This window comes from Pyrgilauda ruficollis, unplaced genomic scaffold (genome assembly GCF_017590135.1).
Source record: "Pyrgilauda ruficollis isolate IOZ18807 unplaced genomic scaffold, ASM1759013v1 scaffold33, whole genome shotgun sequence".
Classification (NCBI taxonomy): Eukaryota; Metazoa; Chordata; class Aves; order Passeriformes; family Passeridae; genus Pyrgilauda; species Pyrgilauda ruficollis.
Genome location: NW_024524711.1, coordinates 3501318 through 3522140, shown reverse-complemented (window position 1 = coordinate 3522140; position 20823 = coordinate 3501318). Strand labels below are relative to the sequence as shown.

General features: G+C 42.5%; 1 protein-coding gene across 2 annotated transcripts in view; it reads right to left on the bottom strand.

Annotated features, from left to right (window-relative positions):
- Positions 1-220, bottom strand: part of NAMPT (nicotinamide phosphoribosyltransferase) — a 31073-nt gene extending 30853 nt beyond the window's left edge. For both annotated transcript variants that reach the window (XM_041474572.1, XM_041474573.1), the window contains exon 1: positions 65-220. In XM_041474572.1, coding sequence (XP_041330506.1) covers positions 65-124 — 60 coding nt within the window. In that variant the 5' untranslated portion in view covers positions 125-220. The remainder of the gene's footprint in view (positions 1-64) is intronic.
- Between the last annotated feature and the right edge of the window lie 20603 nt (positions 221-20823).

Sequence of the window (20823 nt, the reverse complement as noted above, 5' to 3'; positions counted from 1 at the left end):
GCACCGGCGGGTCCGGTGTCCGCAGAGGTGACCCCCTCTCTCCCGCCCGACTGTCCGTGCCCACCTTGTAGGAGTCGGTGGCGAGGAGGATGTTGAACTCGGCTCCCGCCGCAGCACACTCCATGTCGCCGAGCCCCGGGAGGCGCCGCCACCCGCACGGACAGAACCGGGCTCCGCCGCCACCGCTGGCGTTTTGAGCGGGGGGAGCACGGAGAGAGGGGGCGGGGCGGAAACAGGGGATCGCGGCCTGGGCGGGCGCGCGCGGGGACGCCGATTGGCTGGGCCGCTCTGCCACCGAGGGCGGTTCCCTGACGTCACCGCTAGGTGGGCGGGGCCGGAGCGCCGCGGGGGCTCTGATTGGTCCCGCCGCTGGCCGGTGCAGGGGGAGGGGCGGGCGGGGAGCGTCCCGCGCCGCACGTTCTCTTTCATTGGGGTTTGGGCGGGGCCGGCTCGGTGACGTCACCGCGCGACCGGCGAGCGCCCTCTGGCTGTGGCCGGCGGCGCGCGCTCGGCCGAACGGGCGGTGGGGCCGAGGCGGGCGGGGGTGGTGCGCGTGCGCGGAGCGGCCCCGGTTTCGGTTCTCGGCAGCCGCGGTTCCGGGAAAGGGGAGGCGGCCCCGGCCCCGGACCCGGCCCCGGCACCGGCCCGGCCTCGCGGGGGGATCCCCTTCCGCACCCGCTCCCGGCCGCGCCGAGCTCTAGGGCAGCCGCTGCGCCCTACGGTCCCTTTTACCAGGGCCTGGGCTGATGCCCGTGTGGGAAAGGACCTCCCGCCCTTCCCGGGCGCCCAGGTCTCCATCCACCCCCGCTGCCGACGTTCGGCACCCGCTGCCTCAGCGGAAGAACGTGACACTTTTTGTCAGAAAATATTTCCGAGCGTTCTTTAAAGTTGCTGTTGATCAGGGATTACATATAAAGTTACACCTGCTTTCCAAAAGCTTTCTTTTATACTCGTTATAGCTTTAACTGGTACTCCAACTCGAGGCAATACGGAGGTTCTGGAGCCGTGTTGATCTGTTTTTTCCTGAGGCTCGCTGCCTCCCCTCAGCAGCCGCTGTGGCCTGGGAGGGTCGCGGCCTTTGCCAGGCCTTGGAGAAGAGCGCGCGGCCTCCAGCTGCCCTGGGCAGGCTCGGGTCGGGCATCAGGGAGAATTTCCCCTCATAAACAGTTGTCCCACATGGGAACGGGCTGCCCAGGGAGGTGCTGCGGTCACCGTCCCTGGGGGAGCTCGAGGAAGGGCTGGATGTGGCACTCGGCGCCGTGGTGTTCCGTCAGAGGTGGGCTTGGAATCAAAAAGGTCTTTTCCAACCTAATGGATCGGCGAGTCTGAATTGTTCTGAGACGAGAGAACACTCTTTTGGAGCAAGCAGCAAATAGAGTTCCTGTCACAGCCATGGCTCGTCCACAACTGGAAGATTGTTCTCTCGCTCTGCTAATCAGGCATATGGAAAAATAACTAATTATTAACAATGCTGCTCTACTGCATTAAAAAAAAAGAGAAAAAAAAAGCTGCTTGGTTAGACTTTTCTGTAAAACCACTGGAGAATTAAAACTTCGGTTGTTGTTCGATCATATACAAACCCATAAATTGTACAACTACTGTTTATTAATATGATTCAGACACATTGGGTTTCACCAGTCAGATTTTGATAGAAATAAGAATGTCCAAAAAAATTGCAAAGAGTAAGGTTAGGAATGAGATCTAGGAATGAGATCTAGGTATTTCTGACATCATTCTATATAGATCCTGGTATATCCATAACATCCCCTATTAATTTGATTACCCTTGTGAGTCCCTGTTGACCTCAGCATGCTCTTGTTTTATGCCATTCCATGAGAGAAAAGCATCAGGTTTATATATATAAATATATATACCTTGCCCAGAGAGGCTGTGGGGTTTCCCTTGCTGGAGATACTCAGGACCCACCCAGTCACAATCCTGTGAGAGCTGTGTGCTCTAGGCTGACCCTGCCTGGGCAGGGAGGTTGGACCAGACACCCACTGTGGTCCCTGCCAGCTCTACCCACTCTGTGATTCTGGGAAACTACTTCCATTAGATTTCTCAGAAGGGAAAGGGTTTCTCTAGAAAAGGAAAAAGTCTGTGAAGATGTTGCAAACATTAAGAGACTCTGTATACCAGGAGTTTCCTGAACACTTCCCTCTGCCATCTTGTCTGAGTGCTGTTTTTCACCAAAATCTGCAAATAGCAATGGTAATTGCTGTTATTGCTGTTAGCCACCATGAACTTGTAACTAATTCTTGTCTTAGGTATTCCGCTTGCTTTTGTTCAGTCTCATGGACACAAAGTTATCTTCTTACCATAACTCCCCCATCAGAGCCAAAAAAAATTTAATTTCCATTTTCTTTCTAAGGTTTCTCTGTAGCTCTTCCCCTTTTTATCTCTGCTTGTTTGTTGCTGCATAGACAACTCAGTCTGCTCTCTTCCACTGTCAAGACTGATTTAAAAGTGCTTGCTAGTTTAGAAAGCTGCTCTACCTTTTTCACATCCCCCTTAAATAAAAAAATATTTTTCTGAAATTGTCTGGACTTAACTCTTCCTTAGTTCCTTCTGAGGATTCCTTTTGTGGAGTGTCCCATCAATGTGACAACACAACCATGGGATAATTTGAAATTATCTTTATATGCAAATCTCCCATGTTTTGTCACAAGATTTTCTTCTGTGGTGTCACATCAGGACTTTGCCCCTTAACACATCCTTTATCTGTGTTATCTGTCCTTATCTTTTTCATGGTGAAATCTCTCTGCTGCAAGGGACAAAGCCTAATTTTTTTTTTTTTAATTCTGCTTTAATATAAAGCTGATTAGTAAAAAGAAAAAGTTATTTTATCAGACCAGTCTTTTATCTAAACCTTAGCAAGAAATTGGAAAAGTCAGAAAAATACTACAGTTTTTTTTTTGTTTTGTTTTTAAATGGCATTTCTCACCACAGAATTCTGCTGATATATCTTCAAGCCTTCAATGGAATAATTAATGATGATTTGCTCAGACAGAATTTTTGTCAGCATCTTGTTCCCCCTCGTGTTGGCTCTTTCTGGCACCTTACATTGTGCCAGATCTTGAAGAATGGTTTAATTTAGCTCATATGAACATATCTTAAGTTGTATCTATAATGAAATGTTGTTAGGGCATTTCAGAGTATTAATAGAAAATGGTACTATGCTAAACAGAACTGTTAAATCACTATTGGCTAGTGAGGAGAACATATTTTAAGTTTGGAAAAAATTAAATACAACTCTTGCAGCTGTAGATGGTGGGAGAACTGTCACAATGTTGAAAGAGAGATAATCCTGGGAAACTCAAATACTTGATTTCTGTGCTGTATCTGTCCTCTATTATCTGTGAAACTGGCTTTGGACTGTTCAACTGGCTTGTTGAAATCAGAATTTGTAACTTATATGGGGCTTAACTTCTCCCTCCAGAAGGAACCACAACAAGAAATAATGTTCTTCAATTTAAATGTGAGCTCAGCTAAATTGTTTCTGATACCATTTGCCTACAGGCAGAGGTGAGGTTCTTCAACAGTTATCGTCCAACATTTCCCTTTGGCATGTGAGAGATTTTTAGAGGCACTTGTTTAGATATTTTTAATAAACAAATCTCTAATGGTAGCTTTAATAAATTCATATTAATCTAGGAACATATTTTGTTCCCCAGACATTTCTGATAATAAATGATGCTCTGTAGCAGAATTGTGCACGCAGTATTTTATCTATATAAAGTCCATAATGTAGTGCTGTTTCTGGAGGAGAGCTATCCTGTAAATATGTCCTTAGGCTGATGTCTTAGGAAGTATGCAAGGACAATCAAATTAAGATGGATATTATACTACGTCCTTTCTTCAATCACTACTGCAAAACTTGATATTTATTTAACCTATCTGTGAGAGTCCTGTCATCACTGCATAGAGGATAGCTGTGACTGGAATTTCTGCACACCCCAGGATTACGTACAGGGCATGAATTTTCCTCCCTAGTGTTTCTGGTTGTTTTGGTTTTTACTTCTGAGCCTGAACAAATCCCCTGTGCGCCCTTTATCTGTGTGATAATTCCAAGGCATATTGACAGATTGAATGTCAACATTGTTTCTTAATGCTTTGTTTTTCTTTTCAGATATGCTGGCAAAAGGCCAGAATTTTAAATGTGCTTCTTTGTGCTTTAGGTACTTGTGGTAGAGTTTAAACTTACAGTTTCTGCAGCAGGTGCCTTGGTGCCTGATGGCCAGGCTGGTGCAGCTGGAGTTTATCAGATATCTGTCACTTTTCACCTTGCTGCATACAGTTTTTCACTGTGGAGCTGTAAGGAAAACAGAGTGGAACCTGTAGACTCTTTCTTCCTCCAAGACTAAACTCCTTTTATCCTTCCTAAAGCTTCCCATCCTACACCATTCTGCAACATCTAGTTGTGTTCTATAGTGTTCTTTCACCTTGGGTACCTGGCTGGGACTCCAGAATAAATCAGTGCATAATTGGTTAAAATCAGCCAAGCAGATTTTAATGTGCTTGAGAATTTAATTCACTTTGCTAAATCCTGTCCATCAATAGTGCTGTTAAATAGTATCCTGATCACAAGGAATCACAGAGAAGTATTTTATTTTCCATAGAAGTGAATCAATATTTCTGGCCTTCACACGTTTGTTCGTTTTTGTGCTTCTGAGTGTGACTTACTGCAAGTCAGCTTTTCTTTATAATTTCTTAACAACTACATCTGGCCACTAGGTCAGTTCTTTGGAAGCCAATGCCTGTTTCTGCTGGCACTTGGATTGGTACACTTCCAGACATGCTGTGAGACTTCTTGCCTTGATTTTTGGAAGAGGCAAATTTTAGATTATGGGGATGGCTTTGTATCACACCACATAAATTGTTATTTCTTGGTATGCACTGCATAACCAGCACTGAGGTGTTTGCATGTTCTTCAGAGAGTAACAGAAGTTCAGTCACTTAATTGCTCAGAGTATTGTAAAGCTGAGATAGCTTGAAATTGCTGTCACACAGATGGGTGAAATGCCACAGGACATGCAGAAAATTACTGTTACAAATATGCCTTGCTGGTTCTGAATTGGCACTGTGGATCCAGCACAGTTTACCAGTTTTGGGTGTACTGAGGTGCCCTCTACCAAGAGACACTCAGGTGGACCTGCTGTCTCTTTTTTCCATGCTGGGATCTCCTCAGGAGCTGGGTGACAAGTAATTATTGCTCATGGGTATTTGAGAGCATCTGTCTGGCATCCTCCTGAGCAGGAGCTTGCTGAATCCAATGGGGCTTTATAAAGTTAATGGTGCAAGTCTTGCATTTCTGTCTTTTCTTGGTTTTGTACTGTGGTTCAGTTGTATGGAGCTGGCTTGGGTTAGTAAAGCTGGTTCTTTATGTCCCAGGTCATATAAAAATGGCAAAACCACTTCCTGAACTGACACCAACCACTGCACTGTTTGTGCAGCACTGTACCTGAGCCAATAAACTTTGTAATTGTAACCTCTGAGCTATACTGAGTGTGTCCCTGACACAATGTGCAACTAAAATAAGCCTCTGCAGCTGGTCAAATGATGGCTGTGGAGTGTGGGATGCAGTGCAGGAAGGGAGCTGACAGGAATATTAGACTCAATCACCTGTACTTTGTCCACGCACTGAGATTCCCAAACATCCAAACTGCTGAGTTTCTTTTTGTTTTGAATCAAGTCAGCACAAAGTATTTTCTCTGCCTCCCAAACCAACTATCCTCCACTTCATTACAGTGGTAAGTATCAGCTTGGTCAAATAAAGTAGAGTTCATAATAACGAATGCCTCTGGCTTTTATAGGAAAAATAATGCAATATTTCCAATATGTTTATTTCTGAATTCAGATATACTTCTAAATTGTTTCTTCAGCAGTGTTTGGCCAACACAGAATTTGTGATGTTCTGTCACAGTATGAAGATTTTACTGCTGTTTATCTAGAGTAAGTTTATAATTTAATCAATGTTTACTGCTCTAGAGTAAATGCTGAATCCTCTGGAGCTGAGACCATTTTTAGTTACTTATTTGTTTATCACTTGATGGGCTGATTCCAACCAGAGCCCCTGCACTAACACAGTTACAACAGCAACCACAGTGTCTGCAGGGCATAATTGAGCTTTATGTGATGCAGGGATCAGAGACCTGGAGCTAAACTGATTGATTCTTGTTTTGTGTTTCACAATACACAGTGTGTATTAGACACGTGGGGCAGATACACAGTTGTGTGTCCAGGTGAAAATACAAGGTTTCAACACTTTTGCAGCACATGTAAAGTTCAACCAAGCTGCCACAGTTATGTTTGAGGATCAAATGCTACCTGTCCAGTTTATAAATACAGAAAATTACTTTCTAATGATTCAGGTCTCCATTTTCATTCTAGCAAGCTAAAGGTTCTATTTTCCTCATTTGATTTGTGCCTTCTGTGAAGAAAAAAAAAAAACAACAAAAAAATGGAACTCCCCAGAAACACCAGTTACCCAGAGTTTCTTTTTTGATGAGTAGACAGCATGGAAGATTATACATATTTACTGATTGCCCAGTTTCTGTAATATTCATGCTGGCTTTGCAGGAGAACACCTGAAGCAAACACAAGATAAATCAACACATTTGTAAAAAGCAGCAGAGGGACAGACAGTGGGCATTTTGCTACAACCTGTCAGTTAGAGGAGTTACGGTTTCACACTTTACGACATCAGCCACTGTCCTCACGTGAACTTCAGCCTTGAACTGTTGTTTTCTCTGGGCTTGTGTTAACATGCTCAAACACTTTCCAGTTCAGCCTGGTCCTGTAAAATGCAGTGGTATTCTAGTGAGCTGCTACTGACTTTAGTACACTCAGGATCTTGTGCACTGTGTCTTTAAAGAGAAGGGGAAAAGAAACTGAATAATTTATTTATGCTCACTAAAATAACTGTATGGAGGACAAGCTCTACTATACAGACAATGTTCTGGCCAAAAAATACCACAAGGTTATAAAATTTGTTGCACTACAATTTTAAAGAAATGTGATTTTTTTCTCCCCTGATATCCTTTCTGAAAAGGAACTGTGAGGTTTATCAGGGAAATACCTTGCTCCTGTTGTTCCTGGGGAGAGTGAATATAAATTGATGGGGATTGGACAGAGCCCCAGGCATTGTCCATTCTCATACAGATTACAGTTTGACTCGGGGACAAATCAAGACCATTTCAGTCAACAGGGATGTTTGCAACGAGGCTGGGGCTGTGATGCTGCATAAGGATGCAGTGCTCTTCTGCTAAGTCATCCCAGCTGCAGGTGAGGAATCCCAGCACACAGATGCAGGATCATTTCTGCTCCTTCAGAGCTGCTGCATGTAAATTGTTGCTGGACTGAGCCATTCTTTGGGCTCCTTCTGTGCAGAGGTTGAAATACAATTGTCTAGGAGAACACCTTTAAAACAGGGACATCCTCATGGAAATTTATAGGTTTGTATTTTGTTGCTTCTTAAGGTAAAAATGAAAGGAAAAGATTTGTCTTTAGAATATTAGCCTAAGCTGATAACAGGCAAAAACTGCCTTGGGTGCTTAAATTTAGGATGTTAGCAGTCTGTTGAATTGAGCAGGATTAAAATTGGCGCATTTGGTGAGTAATTGCAAAAATTATGAAGTTGTATCTAAGTAAACTAATTTTCAGAGCTGGAGGTCTTTCTCTTTGATGTCTCAAGCATAAATAATCTCTGAAAAAAAGTTGCTGGCTTTTGTAAAATGGTCTTACACAATATTTGCACTGTGCCGGTCACTGTGATTCCCAGGATCTCTGTGGACTGATTTACAGGAAATGCAGACTCACTGGAGCAGTGGACGCTCTCCTAAAGCACTGCCCTGCAATCCTTACAGCGTAGGTGAGATGTAGGTTTCTTCCTGGCCTTCTTGCAGAGCCAGTCCGCCCTCAATGCTCCCCGCAGAGCACAGGCAGAGGGCTGGCAGCAGCCTCAGGCTGGGAGCCCTGCGCCGCCCTTTGCTCTGGGGCTGCTGCTGAAACACGTGGGCAATTCTCTGCTCCTGCTGTCCACACGGGAAAGACTGCAGCTGCATTTTGTGAAGAGCTTAATCCCATTAGTGTGCAAGGAGCATGGCCTAGAAATGTGCTCTGGATGTAAGCAAAGGAGAGGCAGAGCAAAGGCTGGGGAGAGGCAGGCGCTGGAGCAGCGGGACTGCGGGCACACACAGCAGCACTGACAGGCACCGAGGGCTCCTTGGCTAAACAAACAGACACCTGCCAGGCTATACAGAGCTTTCTGTGCATGGCACATTTGGATTTAGCTCTTTTTCTTTCTATTAAATTCTACTCTGTGTTGGAGTGCATGAAATAGAAGCCTCTCTGAGTCCCTCAGAGAGAGAAAGGAATGCAAGGTTTGAATTAGAACCTCTAGAGAATTTGAAATATATTAAGCCACACGTATATGAAAGAGAAGTAAAAGTTTTAGTTTGAAGTAAGTAGAAATATATCTGAAGTACCTTAAGAGACTGTGTTAGCGAGTAAAAGGCCCTAAAGCATATTTTAAAGGTCAGTAGTGTTATAGATACATACTACAATATTGGCTTTTTGCAAATATTAAAATGGATTTTATATGTGTAGTGTTAAAGTAACTTTGTTATAAAGATATAGATTTTATTTCTGTTGTTAATTAAGCTTAGACATAGTAGTGAAATAGCTGATATAAGCATGCTTGTGTTGAAACGCCTGCTTGGATGGGATAACATCCAATGAACATATGAAGAAGATACCTGCTGATATGCCAGCTATCAGCACTCACTATTTGAAGATGGTGTGGACCAAAGCCCAAAAATTGGAGGTGATAAGAATGGACTAAAACCACAACCAAGGAATACTCTTGCTCTAAAAAGGCAGATCCAAGGAGGAGCCATGCTAACCAGTTCTTGGAACATGTAAACTAGTTTGGGGGAAAAGTTTACTATACATAGGGTCTCTGAATATGCAATAGGCTGATGGAAGGGCAAAGGCATTTAAGGGATATCCCCAAAGATAACAGTGTGCTCTTGGCTGAGTGCCAAGATGCACCCAACCATAATAAACTTTGCTCTGCGGTCCTTCTCTCCTACTGTCCTTTATTAAACTTCTTACATTTTCACAGAAGAGTGAATGTGTTTTTCACAGCAGTGTTACCTTTCACAAAATTAGTTCCAGACATAATGAGAACATAGCAGAACATTGCTTGTATTTGTAGATAGAGCAGCTAGAACCATTTGTGTAAATAGATAAAATTATATGTGTAGATTTTGTGTAGGAACTGACATTACTTTCACACATTAGAATCAAGCCAGGATAGGTTTAGGAAGAATGTTTTAGAATCTTGCTTTTAGCTGACTGGATGATTCATGAATAGAATCCCTGTATTGGGGTGCAGAAAAGAAGAAGAGGAAGGAAGAAGAAAAAGGTGTGGGAGGAGCTGCTGCTGCTTCTGCTCAGGACTTTGTGTCAGAAAGCTTTTAGCACAGACTTTAATACTCTGAACTCCTTGCCTTCAAGACTGATGTATTCATGCAATAAACAACTTTACTACAACCAACAACTGCTCTTGTCTCTTTGAAGACCCAAGGCCCAAGAACAACTCAACAACTTTACTCACATTTGTCCTAATTTTTATTTTGTGCTTTGTAATTAAACATGAAATGGAAACTGTAGATTGGAGCCTACTGTGGCAGGATGAGACAGGAATTAACTTTATACCTCAATTTCAGTACAGATCAGAGTGATGCATAAATTATAAAAAAACCCAGATTATCTTAAATTTTGAGGCTGAGGAGTAGAAGGAAGAGCTGCCTATGCCTCTTAGGGAGAGAGAGGGCAGGCATTCTGTGTGACAGCTTGTGCTGCATCAGGAATCAACGTGGGGTCCCAGTTGGAGCTGTTTGATTTGGATTGCACCTACCTAACAGATACCTGCAGGGTCTGGCTTTGCCCTTTCACTGGGGAGACATTTGGAGAGTTTGCCAGTATGGTAAGTTGCAATGAACTGAATTACAGCATGGCCCCTGCCCACAGTGTTTCCTCTTTTCCCCCACTGAATTGCCAAGCTCTCTGACTTCAGTTGCTGACTGTAGTCTGATTTCTTCCTCAGTGTTCTCAAAAAATGAACCAAGTATTGGAACACACCCCTGAAATTCACAGTTGTTTTTATCTTGTCCTTTCTCTGGACTGTTAGCAAGATATCTTATATTTCTTTCTGAAATTCGATCCTGAGATCTCAAAGACAGTGGAAACAGAAATATGAGATTTTAAATGGCTTATTTTTAGAGGTATGATTTTTGTGTCAAAACAGTACTGAAATTGGGATATAACAATATTCATATCTAAGTATTACTTCTTAAACACGAATATGAGATAATCTTCAAGGAAAAAAAAAAAGCTGGCATTTATCTTATCACATAGCAATTAATAATCATTCCACAAATATTTTGGGAAATATGTGGGCCAGTGAACTCACTGAGATAAACAGGTTGTGTCAAATCTTTGGTGTCAGATAAAATGTGAACTTTTCCATGGCCCTTGTTAGTTTTACAATATTGAACCAGTGCCTTCCTTATGTTTTAATTTTCCATTCACTTTGTCTTTCTGTTTAATGCATCTATTTTACTGCTGCTGGCAGGAGTTTCTTCTTGCTGGGGAATCAGAAGTTATCTGATTTATTTTTCCTGTACAGATACCTCCTCCAATGTTTTACATAGTAATGTGTTCTCTCTCTATAAACTGATCATAGTAGTGAAAATTAATGCATATTTCTGTTAAGAGGATTTATTTCTGTGTCCCTTTATTAGTGTCTATGTATTACCAGTCACCTAATCTATATTGTCACAAAGATCTGCATTTTATTCCAATTAAAAGATTTAAATTGAGAAGACTTTTGAGATTTAAAGAACAACTAACTGATAAATGTTGTGCAATATTTACTAATCCCAAAGGTCTTCTTTACAGAGAGAATGGAAATCCAACACTGGAAATTTGAGGTGAAAATGTCTGACTGTGTAGTTAAAGCAACAGCGTTCTATTTGATGCTGAAATACTAAAGAGCCAAAACTTTTCCTCACAAAGGGAAATATTCAGAGGACAGTGAGGGTCAACTAACTAGCATGGAGCAATGGAGAAGAATAGGAGTGAAATTAAAGACTGAAAATGTCCAGAAGACAACAGCAGGGAATGTATTTGTAGAAGAAATAGTCAGACATCCGTGTTTGTGCTGGAGTCATCTTCTGTGCCCTTCCTATGAGTCATGGCTACAGGTAGGTTTTATGGGGTTCCACTAGATCAGGAAATCCACAGAGGAATTGTGTCCTAATTTACGTGTTGAGTCCCACCATGGCACAGTGGTGTTCTGGCTGTGTTACCCCCTTCAGCATCTCTTCTATCACATCAGCTTCCCAAGAGCTGGGATTATTTAATGTGACATGCAAGGCACAGTCAGGGCAAGGAGGACAGCTACGAAGTTCCATATATCCACATCACTCTGAGAGCTCCAGATGCAGTCAGCAGAGGTGGTATGGCTGCAGATTCAGACCTGGGAATCAGAAGCTATTCCTTGATAGAATGGTAGTCTCTAAAAACATGGTGTTATTTTTAGTTGGTAAGAGAAGAGATGTACCAGGAAAAGAAAAAGGTGAGCTGAGGTCTTGGCAAATCCTGATTTGATTTCTTTTTCAACCATTTCCTGTTGGATCTCAGGCCACTTAAACCATATGACAATTCATAGAGCTGTCCAGGTTGGAACAGCCCTTGAAAGAGCTCTAGCTTGACTCTGGCCTGCTGCTCAAAGCAGGTCAATGAAGATTTCAGACAGTCTTTTTCAGGACTTTGTGTTGGATCTTGAAATTTTCCAAGAACAGGTTCTCCAGTGTTTGTAGAGAATTTGTTCCTGTCCTTAATTATCCTCCTAGTGACTTCTCACCCTTGTATTCAGCTGCAGCCTTCCTCAGGCACTGGAAAGCTGCTGTTAGGTGCTCCCTAAACTCTTCAGGTACTCAGGGCATGTGTGATCTGATCATACTGGATGAGTCTAGATTTATCAGGAGGCATTTGCCTCAATCCTCCCCCAAGGAGAAGACAGTTCTCCTTTGCTCCCTCTCTAGGCACAACAGCCCAGGAAATCTTGCTGGTAAAGAATGAGCAAAGGAAGTGCGTTTGAAAAGCCACAGTGGTCAGGCAAACTCCCTGGTGACTGGAAAAAGGGGAACATTGCCGTGATTTTTAAAAAGGGAAGAAAACAAGACCCAAGGAGCTGGGGTCACAGCCTGATGAGCCTCTTCTTTGTGCCTGGGAATATTCTGGAGCAGATCCTCATGGAAGCAATGTTCAAGCACATAGAAGACAAGGAGGTGATCTGAGACAGCCAGCATGGCTTCACTAAGGGCAGATCATGCCTGACCCATCTGGTGAATCTGGAATCTTTGGAGACAATGGTTGCAGGGTTTTAGGGCTCCTCACTCTGTGTCAGAGCACTAAATGAAGCTGGGTCATCCATACCTTTGGGGTTATCTGGAATCTTGAGCATGCTCTAGCAAAATAAAAAGTTGGAAACAAATAAGTCGAGGTTTCATTTTAGCTTCTCTTTCCAATAAGAAATTCTTTAAAGTCTGTATGTATTAATGAGATGTGTTATTTTTAGCTACTCACTTTTCCTACTTGTTAAGTCAGAAAATTCCCCAAACGCTTGCTCAGATGATGCAGCATTTTTGCTCAGATAATGCAGGTGTTGGGAATCCAGGCAGCAGTGCTTCCTACCATCACAACGAGAGGTTATGGAAGATCCTGCAAGCTATGCCAACAGTGAAGAAAGGTATCTAGAGTGTGGTACATGAATCCCTAGTTCCCCTTTCACTGTGCACAGCGAGAACCTCTTCATGACTCTTAGTTATGACTCTCCATGTGAGCTGATTGAAAGATGCATCAGAGGAGCAAATGTAGATTGCAACTGCAGGTGTCCTCCCCCCTTGAAGGGCACTGCAAGCCATGTAAATTCCTTTTAGCAGTTTCTGCAGTCATTATTTCTGCTAATTGTTGACTTCAGGTGAGAGTAATTCAGAGCAGTTCTGGTTCAGGAGGTGAGCTCGTGATGGTGGGACAAGTGCGTACAAGCAACACATGCTGAACCCCCTCTCTACATAGATATTCCTGTGTACTTTTTGAGTCTGTCAATTTGTCATAAGGAGGCAAGATGTACAAATACTATTGTGAATATTTCTGCAAATACTGCTGTGATTTATTAATGTATATAAGACTTCTGTGAAATTTCTGGTCTTCAGCTGAGTTATTTAGAAAAACGCAGGGAATTCCTGCTTAGATTTAATATGTTTAATTATGAGTGCCTAGGGAAAACCTGGATTTCATTTAGCATTTTCTGAGCAACACCTATCAGTTAACAGAGAAGCAGCACAACTGAAGTGCTGTAATCTTCTACTGCTCCATCTGCATGACTCTGCCTGGCAGTCAGTGGCAATGATGTAAGTAAAGATGCCCTAATTTTTATGCTGGAGTATAAGCTTTTACCCACTTCATACACGTTGATTATTTACAGCTTAACTGTGTGAACTAAGGAGAGTCAAATTACATGGGCCTTGTTTCATTCCCTGTTATGTTGATGTCAAATGGACACACACATACCAAAATCAGTGGTGGCTACTGCAATGTAAAACAGGTGTAATGATTACAGAAACAGGCATATTTAAGCTGAAATTTTCTTCTCTTCTGGTTTAAGTAAAATAGATAATAGGTGTGAAATCTGATTCAACAGAAGCAAGAGACCTCATTAGCACAACTCAAAATGCCTTGCCTTTTTTTTTCTGATCCATGTCCATTTTCATTAAATCATAAGAATTATATCCTTCAAAGATCAATAAAGACCTATATCATTAATAAAATTCTTCTAAAATATTGGATAAAATCAGATTTTCAAATAAAGAATAAACCTGCTCTATGTTATATTATTGTCACTGAATATCAAATCAATATCAAGCCTGTCATGTTTAATCTGATTAAGCTCACCAGGAATGGGTCTCTCAGTACTAAAACCACTATCAGGAGGAGCAGTGTAATTTTATCTTCTGTGGACTGACAGTGGGCAAGATGAAAGGTATATTCTGTTATTCAGTTGACTGTATTTTTACTTTACGAGTATCAAACACTTATTATTTATGCCATTATCAGAAGGTCTTGCATTACAAAATGAAAAGAGTGAAAATCACTATATTGTCATGTACAAATGTGTAGAAGGCCAGAAGATAAGTGACTAATGTGGTGTCTCAAACACAGAAAGCTTGTTGGCTGTGGAGCCAGCCAAGGAGTGCAGGTGAGTACCAAGGCTTGTTGGTAATAACAACGTGCTGTGGGAAAGAACAGGACGTGGCTGGGAAGGGGGCCATGAGAAGGCAGTGCAGCACTTTTGAGGGACAAATGTCCTCGTTCTGCTTCCTGGGGATAAGCACAACTCAGTCCAGTGCAAGCACAGAGATAAGATCAAGGAGTGGGCATGGACTGGTGGGGGGGAACAAGACCACCCAAGACCCCCAAATCCTCTGACCCTTTTCCAGAAGGGTCTGAAAGAATGGGCTGTACATAACAACTAATTTGCATAGAAAGCAAGAATCTGTCTTCAGGGTGAGGAAAATTATCTATAAAAGGTACCCCCCAAGCCCAGACAGTTCTCCCAGGACCCTGGACACCACTCAGCTGCATCAGCACTGGAGTCAGGAGTATTCCTTCCTTCCTTCCTTCCTTCCTTCCTTCCTTCCTTCCTTCCTCCCTTCCTCCCTTCCTCCCTTCCCTCCCTTCCTTCCTCCCTTCCCTCCCTTCCTTCCCTCCCTCCCTTCCCTGCCTGCCCTCTTTAATCTTTTTTTTTCTCTCTTCCCCTTTATACAAAACCCACTGCTGTGTACTTATGTAAGAGGCCAGGGGCTAACATAGCAATTTCCATGCAAAATGTGTAATTTACTAATAAAACCTTTTGAGTTTTTGCAGACCCTTTGACTTTTGTTGCTCCTGTCAACCACAAGCATTTATGGATCTTGGGTGCTCCCTTCCTCTTAAGAGTGGGACATCACAAAATTATTGGAAGATTTTGTTAAAGCCATCAATGTAGTTAGGTTTTGAAAACATACTTTTCTTTAATGAAGGTTGATTATATAGAGTCCTTGGTAAATGCCTTTTTATGTACTTCACAGAGATTTTTGTAATAGGTTATTATTCCTAGAACTGAGATTTCACATTTTAATATCTCTTATTGTAGCCAGATCAGAATTCCAGAGAGACTTGAGATGAGAAGAATTTCTACTCTGTAAGGTTTTTTATTGTGTTTTTACTGTCTTTCAGAGCCTTACAGTTTTGTTGGTTTGTTTTTGTTTTTTTTTAAGTAAGAATATTAATCCAGCATTCTGAATAAATTTCCCATCTCCTCATCTTAATTGGAACAAAGGTTTTCAGATTATTTTCCACATGTAGTCAAACACTACTCTATGGCTTTGAAAAGTCACTTCAATTCAGGCAGAATTTCCAAGCATATGAGAAATTTTGATCAATAAGATGGTAATCAAAAAGAATATGTTTTGTGCTTCTGTATCTGCCTACCCTCCTAAGGTCTTAGAGCCCTTTCAACATTGAAGGAATGAAGCATATAAAATATATGGAGTAGGTAACATTATTTTCAGTTAATAAATTGGGAAGTCAAGGCATACAAATTTGTAACCATTTTTTAAATGTCCTCTGGGGCTTTTTTAATCAACAGCTTTGTCCAAGGCTCTGGATTCAGAAGAGTTTATAGCCTTTAATTTTGTTTGGCGCTTGAATCTTCAAGTCCGTGTGGTCATCTGGAAGAGTTACCATTTTTTGTGGAGCCTTTGTTGCTGTGTGTACCTCGTTCTGTGACCCCTCCACTTCGTTTTCTCCCCAACCTGTGTCATAGCTCAGACAAGGCCCCCACTCAGCACTTTGCTGCCAGGGCCCATTACCATGGGCACTGCATTTTGCTGCTATCTTCTATTATTCTTTCAGGGTGTTTTTGCCATTCTTTTTGCTATCCTTCTTCTTGTTCTTTATCCAGTTTAAGTTTAGGGGATTACTTTTTGTTCTTCCTTATTCTCAAAGACAAGATGTCCCAGACTTCATCCTCCTGCAGAAGGAAGATGTGGGATTTAGAACTGACATGGTTTGTGTGAGGCTGTGCTGAAAGAGGGAGGTCAGGTTTTGCTGCAGTCGTGCTCGAAGGGGGTGCTCGTTAGCAGCATGTTTGTTCAAGGTTTAGGATACTGGGTCTATGGCTAAGGACTTGTCAACAATGATCTCACTTAAAATAATCTAGATAAAAGTTTTGATCACGAGTTCATCATGGTGCCACAGGTAGTGTGACCTTCATGTAAGGCCTGTCATGGTAGGGGGAACCTGGGACTTGGGCTTGGTGTTCCCATCCGAGGTCAAGAACAGCGCTCCAGGTGAGGTCCATCCAATGGAATCAGGGAACATCCTGCCACCAGCACCCTGTCCTCATGCTATGTCCTTGGCCACCCAGAAGCCTGACAGTGGTGCCTATTTTGCCTTATGTAGTTGCTTCAACCATAAGAGAAGGGAGAAGGGACATGAGTGCAATACACTGTCAACATAAGCATTTTCCAAAGCTGTCCCAGCCACTGTTCCTGCTGTAGAGCAATTACAGGCAGTGGAGTGGGCTGGATTTGTTGATTTGGTGTTTCTCTTGTTTGACATCAGCTGGAGAAGACTCCTGCACAGAAACCAGCTACATGACATCAGTCATTCTGGTTAAGAACATGCTGCAATAATTTGTGTTGATTGTGTACATTGTGACTGCAGTTTTGCAGAAAAGAGCTTGCTCTGAGCAGGATCCGCTTTCATTTCCCGACCCTGGTGTGCTTGGGATCATGTTGTTACTGTCAGTGTTATTGCCACTGCATTTATTCTCTGTACATGGGAAAAAATAGTACAGTACTGTCTTCCACATGCCCCCCTTTATCCTTTTCCAGAACCTTCTGGGATGTATGTCCCTTCTCTGTCTGCCACTGTCCTTGCCAGGCCACACTGGCATTCCCAAGAGTCCCAGCAATCACCAGCAGCTCCTTTCTAATGATATGCTGAAAGAAGGTAGAAAGGCTGGAAGAAATAGGTAAAACAAAGCAAGACAGGAGCCTCTTAATTCTACACATGCATGAGTTCTAGCATGCACAGACAATTGTTAGTCAGCATAAGAACAGTGAATGCTGGAGACAACTTCCACTAAAAGCCATTTGAACTTACCCTTCCTGTCCCTACCTAAACACAGAATCCATGCTGTGGCACCAGGCCCACTGGAAATGGGGCACAAACTGCAACAGCAATGAGAACTCCACAAAATTTGTATCATTTTAGAATAATTCAGGTTAGAATGGACCTCAGGAGGCCTCAGAGTCATCTGTGGGATCAGACTGTGTCCCTCAGGGCTGTATCCACTTGGGTCTTGAAATCCTCAGAGGATGGAGGCTCCACAACTTCTCTGGACAATCTGCTCTAATGCTTGATTGTTGGGAATTTCTTCATGGTGAAGAAACTTTTATCAATGTCCAGACTGGTAGGCTTTTTAAAATTTCAATTTGAGCCCGTTATCTTTTGCTCTTCTGCCATGGATCATTTAGACCCTTCTTTTCTCCGGGGTATTGAATCTCAGCCTCTCTAAATGGACCATGTGCAGCAGCTCCTTGATCCTCCTGAACCTCTCCTCATCCGACAATAAGTAAAATCTGCACCAGACCTTTTTCAGCACCTGCCTTGTAACAGGAGTACAATCAATCTGGACTCCTTGTACTCCTCAGGTACTAAGCAGAGAAGTATTTACACAAGGTTGGACACGCAGTCTCTTAAAGATTTGTTGGGGATGATGGAGTGTTATAATTAACACATCTGCACTAGTGTTAATTACTCTATTCTAGTAGGATATTTCTCGCATGCAGCCATGAAAATGCTTTGTTTCCTCTGTGAATGCAGAGGTTCAAATCCCTTGAAGCTGTGGTATGACAGCCTTGTCAGCTGGCAGTCCACAGCTCACAGCTTCTTAACTCACTCCGGGAAAATGCAGTCTCAGACTAATTAAACAGACAGCTGCAGCCCTTCACAAGCTGCACTAACACATTGCCCTTTGCTGCTTCCAAGGCTTTCCAGAGGAATATAGTAACATGGACTTTAGCCTAGTCTGTAGGCATACAGTGAAATTAAAGAACCCTTCCATTTCCAGGTTTTACATAAATAATGATGTGCAATGAAAATGTGAATGGGGACTTTGAAGCCAAAAGAAGGTTTAAGGAAAATAAGATAAAAAGGGAGTGCACAGGGAATGAAGAAGACAGTCTCTTATTTAAATTTATCTTGTGCCATTTTATCTATCAACATTTGCACAGGAATGCTGAATCAGATTAGATTTTATACAACTACTCCCAAAATAGTTGGATATATTCCAGGTATTTATTGCGTGCCGAAACTCCTGCCAGCCAAGAATGTGTTGTCAGAGATCACCTTCATACACCCTCAAGGAATCTCCATTACCCTGGCCTTGGGACAAGTTGTGCAGCAAAACTTAGCTGTTAAATGTCTGAGTGCTGCTTTCATCTGGTGTCTGAGAGGGACAGTTAAAAACTGAGCATCTTGAAAAGAATTTGAGAAAACAGACATTCATCACTTGGCAGATTGTATCTCAATTTAATGTATCTGACAGACAAAAGGTACACATGGTGTGACAGTAGTTACCCTGGGGTAAACATCAGTAATCTGTGAGTCCCTCTGAGAAATCTTTGTGGTGTGATTGTAGAAGTTTGTAACTGTCTGGAGTAGTGTGATCCACATACTATATGTATAAAATATATTTTAAATACAGACTTTTTAAAATAAACATATATTGATTCACCTATCTGTACCTGAAATAAATTACACATAGGAATTCAGTGGGGCTACTATTGCCATAATAGTAAAAAAGAGTGCAGTATGTGGCAGGTCAACTGACCTCTGTATTTTATTTCTGCCTGATGAGGGGGCACAACTTGTGCTAATGATGACATTTTCACAGTCTGCAGCATCTAATATTACAGTAAAATGTATCTATGACTCAGACCCTCTGTCACAGTACATAACTTCGGTTTTACATGAAAGATTTGCCACTGTTTCACTTTCACATTGATATTTATTCTTTTGTCCAGGCATGTATCACTCAGACATCCTATGTGTGTGATTAAGGGGATCTTTGGCCATCACATCTGCTGACAGCAGAGCTGACTGTGCAATTGTGTAATAGTACAATTGTGTAATAGTACAATTTTATTTCTACTTTTGATTTACTCAAAGTAGGATTAGGGATTAGCATTAAAACTAAGTGCCTGGCTTTTGCAAACAGTATTCCCTGAGAAGCTGCCATGGTTTTCTTCATTTAAAAGCATATTCTGAAAAAAATGTTTAGATTTCACAGTGCACTTATTCTGGACAGCAATATCTGAGGGTATTTGAGGGCTTTATTACTTCTACCAGAGTTGACATAATTTTTTATAAATTTAGATAAATACAAAAAAGCCGTCAGAAAATATTTAGATCAATGAAGTTATTTAATTATAGCAATCATTGTACCCTCATATACAACAGCATTGATGTGAAAAACTATCAGGTGTGAGAACTCCCAAGTCAGCCAGCAGAAGGAAGAAGGATGGAATCCCCTCAAATGTCCCAGCTTTGCAGCCTGCCCCTTCTGACTTAAATCTCTCTTAATGCTTACCTAAAAAGGACACAGCTGGAGCAGGCCTCAACAGCTCTTGATGACACAAGGAGAGTGTTTTCCCAGCTCAGAGTGTAACTACACAGAGAAGTTGCTTGAGACACTTTATGCAAGCCTCAGTGGTCCCAGATTTCTGTTTAAAGAGGGTGGCAGCTACATCAGCCTGACTGTGGGCAGGGCTTTGGTACCTATTATCCATTCTGCAATTTTGGCAGATCCCTGTTATACAGAAACACACACACACACAAACACGGCAACACCAGCACTGAAACTCATCCTAATGTAAGAGTGCTCCTCCACAGGCATCAGGCTGGTTTCCTCCCTTGCAATGCTCTCTGAGAGATGGACAGACACACAGCCTCTTTTCAGATCCCCTTCCTTTGTCAGCATAAACAAGAAAATTATCTCTGATAATATTTGGCTCTACTTTCAAAGATGCTTCCTACAGTTTCTAATTGAAGTGAGCCTGCTGCTGCCAGGCAGGTAGCCCTCTTGTCCATGCTTTTGGGGCTATGCTGGGCTGCTGAGCTGTGCATCTTTCAGATGGAGTGCTATAGAGGTATTTTAGTAACCTTTTCTCAGGCCAATGTTGCAGAGATACTCATTGAGAGAATGTTTGTTTAAAGTAAATTTTGCTGTCCTGAGCCAACAGGAGTCCCCCCCTGAAGTGGCTGTACAAGTGCTTGGCTGCAAGCCGTGCCACTGTCCTGGTGACCATCCATCCTTGTCACCTTATTGCTGCACTGGGCAGGTCTCACCAGGCTTCATGTGTCACTGGTTGCAGTGTTGGCCTCTCTGGGGTGAGCCCATGCCTTGCTGCCTGCCAAAACATTATTCCAGCCTGTCCTGAAGTAAGTGGAAACATATGGTGAAAAAACACACCCGTGAGTGAGCTGTGCCAGAGCAGGGACACAGGGAGGGAGGTGGAAGCCATGGCTCAGGGTGTCAGGAATCACAAAGGGCAGCACAGTAGAAACAGCTACGTGGGCAGCAGAAATGTCACATGCTCTGCTTCCAGCTTCTCACACCACCCATCCCATTGCCGGGAGTTT